The sequence below is a fragment of the Notamacropus eugenii genome, chromosome 5 (assembly GCF_028372415.1).
Source record: "Notamacropus eugenii isolate mMacEug1 chromosome 5, mMacEug1.pri_v2, whole genome shotgun sequence".
In the NCBI taxonomy this organism is placed as follows: Eukaryota; Metazoa; Chordata; class Mammalia; order Diprotodontia; family Macropodidae; genus Notamacropus; species Notamacropus eugenii.
Genome location: NC_092876.1, coordinates 52,332,995 through 52,345,503, shown reverse-complemented (window position 1 = coordinate 52,345,503; position 12,509 = coordinate 52,332,995). Strand labels below are relative to the sequence as shown.

At 40.4% G+C, this 12,509-nt stretch overlaps 1 protein-coding gene across 2 annotated transcripts; it reads right to left on the bottom strand.

Annotated features, from left to right (window-relative positions):
* Positions 1-3,062: 3,062 nt before the first annotated feature.
* On the bottom strand, positions 3,063-12,272 carry CFAP107 (cilia and flagella associated protein 107). 2 transcript variants are annotated; one of them, XM_072608919.1, is made up of 4 exons: positions 11,928-12,272; positions 9,996-10,109; positions 4,572-4,749; positions 3,063-3,533 (listed from the first exon to the last, which is right to left on the bottom strand). In XM_072608919.1, exons 1-4 carry the CDS (start codon positions 12,030-12,032, stop codon positions 3,364-3,366), a joined length of 567 nt encoding a protein of 188 aa, XP_072465020.1. In that variant the 5' UTR covers positions 12,033-12,272; the 3' UTR covers positions 3,063-3,363. The 2 variants fall into 2 exon arrangements, with proteins under 2 accessions (XP_072465020.1, XP_072465021.1); XM_072608920.1 differs by lacking the exon at positions 11,928-12,272 and adding an exon at positions 10,422-10,545.
* Between the last annotated feature and the right edge of the window lie 237 nt (positions 12,273-12,509).

The following is a 12,509-nucleotide window of genomic DNA, read 5'->3' as shown; positions in this document are numbered from 1 at the left end:
CTGTTCCAGGTAATCTAGTTGAGCTTGCGAGAAATTCATAGTCCCTTCTGAGGTTTCAGATGGAAGTACAGTCTCAGCTCTGACCTCTTTGGTGTTTGTGTTTTGGTCCTTATCCCCATAGAAAAATTCTATGGTTTTTTCACTTTTCGTCTGCTTTTTCCGATTCATGATATTGGCTGAGTGTTGTTGCTTCTGGTTCTTTCAGTCAGAAGGTACAGATCTTTGTGTTGAGCTGATGTGTGTCGAGGCTAAAAGCAGGTTTTTGTTTTTTGTTTCCCAGATCAACCCTGCGGTTAGCTTGTTAGGTGTGTGGGAGGGGTGGTCTGGTCTCAGGAAAGTTGCCTCTTTTCAACTTCTGCTCATTACTTCTGATTCAGTACTTTGCAAGGCTAAGCAGGATGGGGCTGATCTTTATTCCATGGGATAGCCTGGCAAGCACTTAAAAATAGCTTTTATGTCTCTTGTCACTTTGTTTAGAACAACTCTTCCACTGAAAAGTTTGGAAGGTATATGGACTGGACTGATTTCATTGTATAATATGAGACTTCCTGTAAGTGTAGGTTGGCGGCTTCTCTAAGATTTATGGTCTTAAGAGTTGCTCAGATCACTGAGACGTTAAGTGATTTGTCTAGGGTCACACCATATGTGAAGAAAGTAGATTTGAAAAAGCAGTCTTAAGTCCTGCTTTGTTCTACTTGTCTGGGAAGCAGAGGGGAAGAGTCTGGAGTGCCTGAGGAAACCATCAGGCCCTGACTCCAGGCAGGACAATGGTAGCTGACGTTATTCCATGTGATTCTCACAAAGCAGGTACATACTCAATCCCATTTTATAGATGAAGTGGTGTAACCTATGAACTTCAGTGACTTTCTCAGGGTAACTCAGCAGATGTTGGAGGCACATTTTGAACCCAGATCTTCCATGCTCTATGCCCTACTTCATAGTTCATACTTCCTCCCCTCTATGTCTTAGGATGGCCTCAGTCTTTATCTTCCAGGATGGCAGAATGAAACTTTTAACCAGGTTAGTTCAACTATGAGGATCTATCCCTGAATATCTTATTGTGACTGGGGCCTAGTAAGAAGGTTGTGGAATCAGCAACCAGCCCATGCTACAACATTACAGAGTATGCTGTTTTAATAAGTTGGACATCAATAGGGAAGATTCAAGAAAGTCTGTAATTCTGAGCATTTCCCCAGAACAGGGAAAAGAGGTACAGTTATGCTCTTGGGCAACAATGGCATTGAGAACTTGTGACAAGTCTTGCCACGCAGGCTATAAATCTGGAGAACACAGGTTCCAATGAGCTTTTCCCTCTCCCATAAATCCTAACCACAGATTTACCTCTTTCAGTACTTCTCATTTTTGTGTGAAAAAGAAAAACTTGTTTTTATTTAGATTTTATGAGATCAAACATTTCTTTAGGATGTAGAATTAAAGACCTTTGTGCCCAGTTTGAACTATAGAGGATATCATTTTAAGCCAACTGCATTTGAAAAAACTTTCACACTTAGCGGGATTGAGCAAATGTAACACCAAGTTGATTTACTATACATCCCCAAAGACAGAGAAGTAAAGAATTTTCAGTTTGGAGGATAGTGGCATTCACTGTCAGTGAGTGATGTGGAAGCCCAGACAAAAGGAAAAGGAGGGGAAGTAAGGTAAGTTTTCAGAATTATCAGTGTGGTCTCATGGGTGTCCCTAGCCATGGAGGAAATGAGACCAAGCATATCTTTTGTAGACATATGTTTATATCTATGCATTTTTGTTTCATAGGTTGTTATGTTGAGGGTGGCCTCTGCACACTTGGGTGGACCACTGGGGTGAATTTATGTGAGGTCATAGAAAAACCTGCCCTAGGATGTGTTGAGACTTACATAATTTCTGAATCAATGAGATCATACTTCCTAATAATCCAATGGAACAAAATCTTTTTCTGATCTTTCTTGCAACCTTCGTGTCTTTATAATTTGGTTATATCATTGTGTGTGTTTTGGAACACACACACACCCTTTCCCCTTTAAGGAAGGGGAAAGTTGAACTGAGTTTTAATAGGAAAAAAAGGGCAGTTCCCCCTTTCCCTTTTAGTCATCAGATCAGAAGGAGTGGCAGAAATTGAAGTCTCCATGTGATTCTGTTATCATTCAGGAGAGAATTGTTTCATTCTGGCGATGGTGAAAGGAAGAGGACAGAAGGAAATTTAGAATAAAGAAATTTTCTAGCAATACAGAAAGAGGGGGATGGGTAGAGAGGAAATACTCAATGGGATGAAGATGAGAGTATAGATAAGAATGGGCTTGTGTCTAGGTAGGGTGTGAATAATGACAATAGTAGACATGGGTAAGGCTGAATGGAGGTTTAGGTTACACCAGACAGAGTGTTAGGGAACCAGGATGCTGGAATCTTATTATCTAATTGGGGGAGGAGCAGATAAGCTTTCACACACAAGCAAATGCCCATGCACCAACACATCAAGACATACATGCATACAGAACATCCGGGCCTCAGTCAGGTGCCCCACCAGAGAATCTGTCACTTAGCCAAACCACAGTCCTTGCTGGCTGTGTGCATTGGTTGACTTTTTTGAATAGGCCATTCTGCTAGGGAAAAAAACCCCTAAATTTCCAGACCATCACCCACCTAAATGACACAGCAGAGGTTGGAGGACAAAAAATGAGTGGTGTGTGTGTGTGTGTCTGTCTGTCTCATTTACCCCAATAGGGTTTAGAGGACCTAACATCATACATCAGGAGAGGACCTCATAGGCTAGCTAGTCCAACCTCCTCATTTTTTCAGATGAGGAAACGGAGACCCAGGGAGGTGAAGGGACTTGTCCAGGGTCACACAGGCAATAAGTCTAGATGTGAGATTTGAACCCAGTCCTCTGACTCCAGAACTAATGCTCTTTCTGTTTCAGGAATGTGATTTCTAATAATTTGCCCATTCTGGGGAGTAAAAAGGAGGATTTGATCTGCATTTTTCTGTAGCATGTACTTGACCAATTGTTGCCATTACACTAGAAACCCAATGAGAGCAAGCACTGTATCTCTTGTTACACCATCAACTCTAATAGCTCCATACACATTTAATTGTGGAAAATAAAGAAAGAGCAGCCTGCAAATTGGAGGAGAATGGTGCTTCTGTCTTCTAAAGAATCAGGCTGCACATTGTGGGTGTCCCATAGGTCTTTGTGCAGTGTATCCTCCTGATACGTTATAGCTACTCAAGCATGTCAGTAGGGGAAGGAGGTGGCCATCCTTCTTGCTTCCCTCATTTGCTGTCTTTGGCACTTGAAGTTGTTATGATTCCTTGGCCTAGCTTCGTCATGTCCAGGGAAGACAGCAGCTTTCAAATGGGCAAGATGGCTCACTGGAGGCGGAGAGAGGAAACTGGGGTTGCAAGTTCCCGCCTGGACAGAGCAGACACTGGGTGTCTTATATAAGACAATGTGTAAATACTGTGATTAGGGTGAGTCTTAGTAGAATCTTGCCATTTCTTCCTGAGACTCTCAAAGAGGCCATAGTTGGTGGGGGGAGCTGCAACAGAAATCAGGGTCAGGATGTGAAATTATGAATGGAGAATTGGGCCCAACCCCAGGAGGGAGCAAAGAGATAGGGAGGTGGATCTTTCCATGTCGTTTTCTCAGGTTGAACTGAAACAAAGTTGTGACAGGAGTTTAAGACTATTTAAAAGGAAAGAGTTAGGTCTGGGAGGTGCTAGAAGGAAAGAAGGGGAAGATAGGGCCAGGCTGGACTCCTGTAGAGTCAGCCACCTAGAAGGCTTCGGGACACATGAGCCCAAGGACCTAGCTTTCCTTGTGGGAACAAACATCAATAGCCTGATATCTTGAATTCAATTCAACAAATATCTAAGTGCCTACTGTGTGCAAGCCATTGTGCACTCCTGGACACTTGCCAGAGATGTATCCATTGTGCTGTTGGCTAAGTTGTTACTAGCCTATTAGGGAAGAGGAGCTAGTGTGACAAGGGAGGGTCCTTGCATTTCTGTGTAAATAATTGTAACTCCTATTAAACATTGGCTGAATGAATTGTTCACTAAACTTATTTTCACTGTGGTGAAGCTGGAGAAAGCTCCCCTTGGTCTATAACTTCATGTAGGGAAGGGCCAGGTACACTTCTAAAAGAAGGCACTGCATGATGGAATCATGGGGTGGAGATGGGTGGAGTGTGTCAAATAAAGCCTAGAGCTGGTATAGGAACATAGATGAGTCCCTGTGCCAGCTATACCACAAAAACTGTGCTTCTGGAGACAGCCACTCAGCACTGTTCAATGTAGCCAGTATAATGCTTGTGAAATGGAACAAAGGGGCAAAGGTAACCCTGAGAGGAGAAGCACAGTATGCCAGTGTTTCATCATACTGTCCCAGCATCCTTCAATGTTATTCTGTTATAAACTATATTATGACTTTGTCAATTTCAGTAACTCCCCTGGAGTCTGAGGCTGACCTACCTCCATGAAATTGTATGTCATGGTAGGGTCAATTATAGTTAAGTTTTAGGGTGTTTTGGAACCTGTGGTGAGCTGTACAGAGGAGAAAAGAATTGAGAAAGTACCAAGAAGGGAAAAGTCTGACTTTTCTGGCAGCCACACCAGTTTCTGCCCGTTCCAACAACGAATGGGTGGCAAGGCAGGGTTGTAGCCATGCCGGTTGAAATGGTCGTCGTATGTGCTGATCAAATTCCGATGTTTCGGTTCCTCATGGTGGGTCATCAGCTGATTATACGGCAGACCCTGGAAAGACAGACATATCCAGGCATTTTTTGAAGGGATTACCTAGGAAATCCCAGACAAGTGATTCTGGAAGTAGAATGGGAAGGGGAGAGAGTGTGGAGTTAGCACAGTGTACAGGTGTTGCCTTCAAGGAACAACCAATTGATGCTTCTGCAACTAATTAGACCCCAAAGCAAGGAAAACTATACATTAATCCAATTGGTTGATTGGTTTCATCATCTAAAGTTTACCATAGTCACTTGCTAATCAAATTAGCGTTTTTTTTCTTTGAGGAAAATTTTTATTTTCTTCTTATGTGTAGACTAGACAGGATATTGCTAACATTACTGTCATTTAAGAGGATCAGAATCCATCATTTTGCTTATTTAGCAGCATAAATATACTTTCTCTTGATACATATACTTTTATAGTTACTGTGCCTTAAAAATTAAATCTGATCCTAGAAACAGTTATGAAGCTTTATTTAATGTTACAAGTGTTTGCCAATTTTTAAAATACAAAGATTAGAAGCATTTTTAGAAGTTGAGTCAGAGTAAAAAAAAGTATATATGTATATATGTGTACATGTCTATACACACATATAAATTATGGATAATTTGAAAATAGTTACAACAAGGAGGAGGTGAAGCCAAGAACAGATGATTTCTAATAACCTTATAAACCGTGTCCAGTAATCTTTTAGCTCTCTTTCAGCTCCAACACTCTGTGAGTCTGTCAAAGAGATATGTCTCTCCTCTGGACTCACCTTCAAATATATGGTCTCCAATGATTCTCCAAAAGTTGATTTTCATGTGAATGGACTCTCATCTAATGAATGGCAAATTCTCAGTTTGGATGTAATTTGTGCATGATTAAAATAACAGGACTGCCAGGTTAAGTGGACAGGGGGTTAACTTAATTCAGGTCTTTGTAAGCTGAAATTGCATCCCTTTTGCTATATTCTGATTTATACAAGTCCATCACAAACTCATACTTCCTTCAGAAGAGTGAAATAGTGAATACCAAACCTGACAGTTATGCCACATTTTTCAACTTGTTACTATGGGAGGAGGCAGAGACATCTCCATAAATTGTCTTCTGCTACAAAGGTTTTACAGGCTTTCTCAGCTGGAAACTGGTAGAATGTTTTCTTTGGTAGCAGGTATTTACTGAGAAAAGAAAGCCATATTCTCCTCCTTCTTTGGAGAGGAAGATTTGTTCAAGTGAGTGAATTTCCTAAGAATTCCTTGTGGCCCAGAAAATGGACTGATTTATCAGGAGAATAATCTTGATTTTCATGCCCGCCCTGATGTTTGGAGAAGACAGTAAAGTTTGTGTTTGCTATGGTCTGGACATGCCAGCTAAGCCCAATATTTCAAACAGTGATTCCATAAATAAGTCACAGTACAATGCTAAAGAGACAGGATGATGATGGGAATGAACAATTAGCCAGAGATTTCCAAGGTCTACATTACTGGGTACCACCTGACTTCATTTGTAAGGCCAGGGCAAATGAGCTGTTTGGGTTCTCAGTGATGAGAAGACAGATGTTGATTAGACACAATGGTACCTTGTAGGAGCAAGCTGAGAAGGGAAGGGAATGTGGACAACAAAAGGGCTCCTTTCTGATAAGGCCAGAAAAGATTCCCACAATCCCCTTGGTTTGGGGGTAGTGCTGGCCCTGGTGGTGTTCTGCCAAGAAAAAGGGAAGAATCATTCCTGTCTAATGATTTTATGTTCTTTTCCATCAAGACAATATTTGGGATAAATAAGCAAGGTAGAGACCCTGGAAAAAAGAAGGGAGGAAAAAAGGGAGATTCATGGGAATGACAGGTTTAGGTAGGTTTAGCTTCTAACTGAGGTCAGAGAGACTCACAGATTCAGCCTGGTTCACTTCAACTCAACAAACATTAAGTTTCTACTATGAGTTAGACACTCAAACTGGGTGCTAGAAATGCCAAGATAAAAACAAATCCCTGCCTTCCAGAAGCTTATCTGCTGAAAGCAGTGAGTAGAAGAAGAAATATTGAAAATGTACAGATTATACACAAAAATATTTCAGGAGGGAGAAAGTCCTAATACTTGGAGGGATCAGGAAATGTCTCATGTAAACACCTGAGTTCTGCTTGGAAGGAAACTAAGGATTTTGTGAGGTAGAGGCAAAGCAGGAGTATATTCTAGAAAGGAGTGACCACTGGAACAAAGGCATGGAAGCTGGAACCTGGAATGTCATGTACATTGTTAATGTTATGTACAGTGTAAAATAATACAGGGAAAAATTGTACATTAAGTATATCAATTTGGCAGTCTTATAGAGGATAGAATGGAAAGAGAAAAGATCAGAAGCAGGGAGAGCTAATTATATTAATTCAGATCTTAGTAGCCATTGAGTCTAACCCATGCCTGGCAAAATATCCTGACTACAATGCTCATCCAGCTTCCTGAAGTCCTGTAGGAAGGGGCAGCCTACTTACTACCTCCTAAGGTATCCCTTTCGGATGGCTGTAATTGTACATTTTTTTGAAGTCTAGCCTAAATTCAACTTCCTGTCTTTCCTCTTATTTGTGCCCTCTGGGGCCAAACAGAACAAGCTTAATGTCTTTTCTGCATGAAAACCCATTGGGCAATTGAAGATGGCTCAAAAGTCTTCTCTGAGTTGTTTCTTCTCCAACATTTCCCTTGCCTGATCTTTATATGGGAGGAAAGTGAGGCCTTTTGCTCTTTTGGTTAGACTAGCATGACTTGTTCTTGCTGGAAATAGGTTAACTCTTAGTCATCACTGCTTCTTTTCCTAAATGTTCACTAAGCATCTCTTTAATAATATATTCTGGAATTTTTCAGGAATCACATTCATACTCCCTGCTCTTTCCAGCCTAAGGCTTCCTCTTCTCCTTTTTTGAAGATCAGAACATTTGCCGTTCTCTAATCTTACCTCTTTCATTTGTTCTCCACAGTCTTCCTTTTCTCCATGACTGTTAGTGATCCAGCAGGCACTTCCAATACTGTGTTCAGTTCCCAAGTAGGCATTATCTGGGCCAGATGGCTTGAATTAACGAAGGACACTTTGGTATTCTCTGTCTAAGTACCTTAACTAAATTAGGTAGCAACTTTTTGTTCGGTTTTTTTCTGATTCAAAAGTCATCCTTCTTGGATGAAAATATGATCAAAATGAATATTGAGCTTCCTTAAGATGATTGTTATCATTGTCTCACTGATTTCTTGCAGGAGTCCTCCAGTGTCTAGAACAGAGTGAGTCTATCATATTTATCCTTTGTTTATGAAGAGGACCATGCCATCAGAGAAGTGATGACATGATTTGCACTTGACTTTGTTTTGAGTGAGGGAGGGCTGTGCAGGTCACCACCCTCACTTCTCTTCCTGAGCCTTCTGGATCCAGTGACCAGATGTTCATCAGGATGACTGGAAATGGCCCAGGATGAATCAGTCAATAAGCATTTATTAAATGGTTACTATAAGCCAGGCACTGTGCTAAGAATCGGGGATACAAAAAGACAGGGAAAAGATGGCCCCTACCCCCAAGGAGTTCACACTCTAATGAGGGAGACAGCAAGCAAACAAATAGGTAACAAACAAGCTATATGGAGAGAATGATTAGCAAAGGAAAGGTACTAGAATTCAGTGGGATGGGAGAGGCTGGAAGAAAATGCAAACATGAGTTGTATACAGAAAAAAATCCAAAGTAATTCCATGATACCAAGGACAGTGTCTCAAGTTTTAGATCTCTCTTAGCACAGTGTACTTGCACATAGGAGACACTTAACAAAGAAGGAATATATGAATTAATTACAAGAGAATATTTTGAATATATTTTAATTGCATTCAAGTCAGTTTCGAGAGAATAGTTACTTTGCTGTTTTTAATTGATAAAATTTTGTTTCCTTCACTTCTTTTGAATATGTAATTAGAACCGTAGTTAGTCAATTAGTTTTGAACTGTGTGTTGCAGTGTTTCTCAAATTGTGGTTCATTGGACTCCAGTGATGTGTGTTACGTTAATAGGTGTTCTTTGAGAGCTCTTCAATTTTAGAAATATTTTCCCCTCTAAAATATTAAGTATGAAATGATGTACATTTCTAAAGGAGTAAAGCACATAGAAAATGGTGACTTGGGTTTGTGCTTTTTGAGGCATTCATATTGAGGGAGACCCTATGGGTTGTTTTGACAAGTTAAAAGAAAGAAAGAAAACACACTTGAAAAGGAATGTGCAAGTGTGCCCTTTCCAGTGTTGTTGGGAAATAGATGACCCAGACATAGAATGAAATGTATAAGGGTGTGTGTATAGGTTCTTTAAGGTAGAGTCAAATTGGGAGGGGATGCAAGGAGTGAGATGTGAAAAGTATGTGATGTGAGGAAAGTGCCTAATATTTCCTGTACACCATTCTGCTGATTCTGCTAGCAGTCAGGAAGACCTGAGTTCAAATCCAGCCTCTGATACTAGCTATGTGACTTTGAGCAAGTCACTTCACTTCTGTTTGCCTCAGATTTCCTCAACTGTAAAATGAGGATAACAACAGCACAATATCTCCTACTACCTGTCTAACTGTGGTGTTTTTTAGTCTTTTTCCAATTATATGTCAAATATGAAACTTTATAGGATATTAGCTTATCAACGTCCTTTTTGAAATGATACTAGGATAGCAAAGTGGCACAGTGGATAGAGCACTGGACCTAGAGTCAGGAAGACTCACCTTCCTGAGTTCAAATCCAGCCTCAGACACTTACTAGTTCTATGACCCTGGGCAAATCACTTAACTCTGTTTACCTCAATTTCCTCCTCTGGGAAATGAGCTAGAGAAGACAATGGCAAACCACTTTAATATCTCTGCCAAGAAAATCCCAAATGGGGTCACATACGACTGAACACCAAAAATAAACTTACATAGCCCTGAAGGTTTATAAAGAGCTCTTCATGTGTCATATTGTATGCATAATTTACATTTTATTTCTTCACATGAAATATACCTAAAAGGAGGGACATGAATAGGCTGGAGAGCATCCAGAGGAGGGCAGCCACTATGACCGTTAGCTCCTGCTATATGAGGTTTGCGTGAGGGAAATGGATAATATTTAGACCAGAGAAGACTAGATTTAGGGAATAAGGATAACTTGTCTTCAGATATTTGAACAGTTATAGTTGAAAGAAGGAATAGACATGTTTTGCTGGTCTATATTAGGGATCTAGGCCTGTATCTTATGTTCCTGGACTACCCAGAACCCTGGGAAATGGTTCAATTGCTATTCTCTTACCTCACTTCTTCTCATGTAATACCATTTTGTTATATGATCTGCTTTTTGATCTGGGAACCAAACAAAATCCTTTTGGAATGTGCTCTGGTAACTTGGTTTTGAAGTTTTGATGGGCTGAAAGAGACCAGAACATTTGTTCAAAATCTGTGATTTCCTTCTTCTAACACTTCCATCTAACAAATACCAAAGCTACCATGACAGGAGGTCCAGAATCCAGGCTTCATCTTGCTTTTCTGTTAGTGTTATAAATTGGTGTAAATCAAGAGGTCTAAGGATACATAACACAAAGCAGATGTTGGTAACATTTGACTAGGGTTCACCATGTGGTCTTTTTTTTTCTCTTTCTTCTCCTCTCTCCTCTTACTTAAAAAAAAAAACCAAAAACTCCCTTTCTTTTTACCCTGTTTATTCCTCTCATGCACAGACCTTAGGCCTCCTAGGGGCATCCTTGACCATTGTTTAGTGTTGCTGGTCATTCGTGGGTTCCTCTTGAAGGATCATATTCATTTTCCAATCAAATGTTTGCCTTTGTTCCTGATTCTTGTGCATCCATGTACACACAGCTCCTCCACATAATCTGTAGGTGCCTCTATAGCAAAAGGTAATCTAGGTTATCAGAACCTTGGCATCATCTCAGACCACCTCTTTCACCTTTCACACTTTATTTCTCATCCTTTTTTTCACAGCACATTTGCCTCCCCATAACATATCTGTATCTGTTGAAAGCAATGCCACCTTCTTCTGAGTCATCCAGAGGGTCAGCTGCAGGGCATTGAAGTCATTTTGGGCTCCCTTCCTTTCCCTCACTTCACTCATCAATCAACAAGTCTTGTCATTTGTCCTCTCCTTCCAACCTCCATTAAAATTATTCTTGTTCAGTTCCTTTTTTCTATTTATCAAAATATTGTAATAACCTTCTTATCAATCTTTTTTGATCCATTCTATCTCTTCTCACATATATCCTTCACACTACTGTTTGTGTGGTATTTCTTACTCACTACAATAAGTTCAGTAGAAAGCACACTGACTTTAGAGCCAGAAGATATGAACTCTGATGCTAATTACTTTTATGGCCTTGGGTAAATCCATAAAGCTTTCTGGACCTTAGTTTCCTCATCTATAAAGTGAAATGATTGGACTAGGTGGTCTCTGAGATCCTTTCCACATTTAGAATTCTGATCCTATGAGCATGTTGTTCCTCTATTCAAAAGCCTTTTGGGGCTCTCTGTTCTTTTTCAAGTGAAGTTGAAAACTCTTGTTGCTGGCATTAAGTGTCCTATATATAAGAATAGGTACTGTAATGTCACTGGTGTAGGGAATTGCCTGGAGAGGAAACTCCCACTAGGGTGCAGGTTAGTACCTTCTGTGCCATTTTGAATCTTAGCCCTGAGAGTGACCTGTCTAAGGTCACACAGTCAGTATAGATGAGAAGACAGACCTGAGGCCAAGTCTCCCTGGGTTTGAGGCTGACTCTATCTATATCCTCTATGCTGTGTTGCCTCTCACTAACACATAGCAAGCACAAGTCCAGTATCTGTTTCAGCCTTCTCCCCACTTCTATCACTGACCCTGAGCACCCATTTCCTCAGTCTTTTCAACGTCAGCAACTTTTGTTTTTAATCTACTTTAGACCCTCCTGCCTTCAGGATTTCCACTAAGTTCGGTGGAAACTACTTTGGGTGCCAGAGTTCTTGATTACAGCTTGACCTCAAGAATAGTATAAGGTCTTTAATTTCCTATTTTTATCTTTAGAGACAGACATCATGCCCTGAATCTCTTGGTCTATGAAAGATTTAAAATACACATACGTATACACACGTGAATATATACCTTTCCCAGACTACATATAGTGCCCTTTTTACCTTGTGTTCCTTTTCTCCGTCTTAAGCCCTCCCTGCCCACTTTTGTCTCCACCTTCACTTAACTCCTTACCTTTCTTCTCTCTTCTACCCAGTTTCCAAGGAGCACTCTAGTTGAAAATCTTGGCTCAACTCTCCAACTGGGAGTAGACCATGACTGTGGACATATTGGAAGCATAGTAACAGTTTGTACCAAATTTCCCAGACCCTGAGATCTGGGACAGAGTTAGCAACAGCATTAAACTATCACTTTCTTTTAGCATCTATGATGGTACCTAAGGGATTTGCTATGGTTTTATTTTTTCCACTTTCTTTTCTAAGGGACCATGGCTTAAAAATTCCCTGTGGTACCACTTCCTCCTTTACTCAGAGAAACAAAAGTGGTGTTGAATGCTCCTTTGTTTACTATCTCTATGGCAACAGATTCTGACTACACCTAAGTTTAACAAGAGAACTGCTGATTTCTCCGGAGCAAAACAGAAGCTTGTTTTAATCTCCCTCCAGAACACAACAGACCTGATTTCGCTGTTGTAATGCTCGTAACAGTAAAAACTCCCTTGTTGAAGTATATAGGTAGTGAATATCTGAGGTTATTATAATGGGTTATATTAAAATTCTTCTTTTCCAGTTTTTCTTAGTTCTGAAATCCTAGGCT

What these genes read in the sequence shown, in the direction of transcription:
- CFAP107 (XM_072608919.1), bottom strand. Translation starts at nt 12,032, where the DNA reads ATGCTTCCAATATGTCCACAGTCATGGTCTACTCCCAGTTGGAGAGTT. An exon ending in GGGTAGAAGAGAGAAGAAAG is followed by an intron (nt 10,110 to 11,927) that starts GTAAGGAGTTAA and finishes GGTCTCTTTCAG; the next exon opens with CCCATCAAAACTTCAAAACC. An exon ending in GTCAGACTTTTCCCTTCTTG is followed by an intron (nt 3,534 to 4,571) that starts GTACTTTCTCAA and finishes TTTCTGTTGCAG; the next exon opens with CTCCCCCCACCAACTATGGC.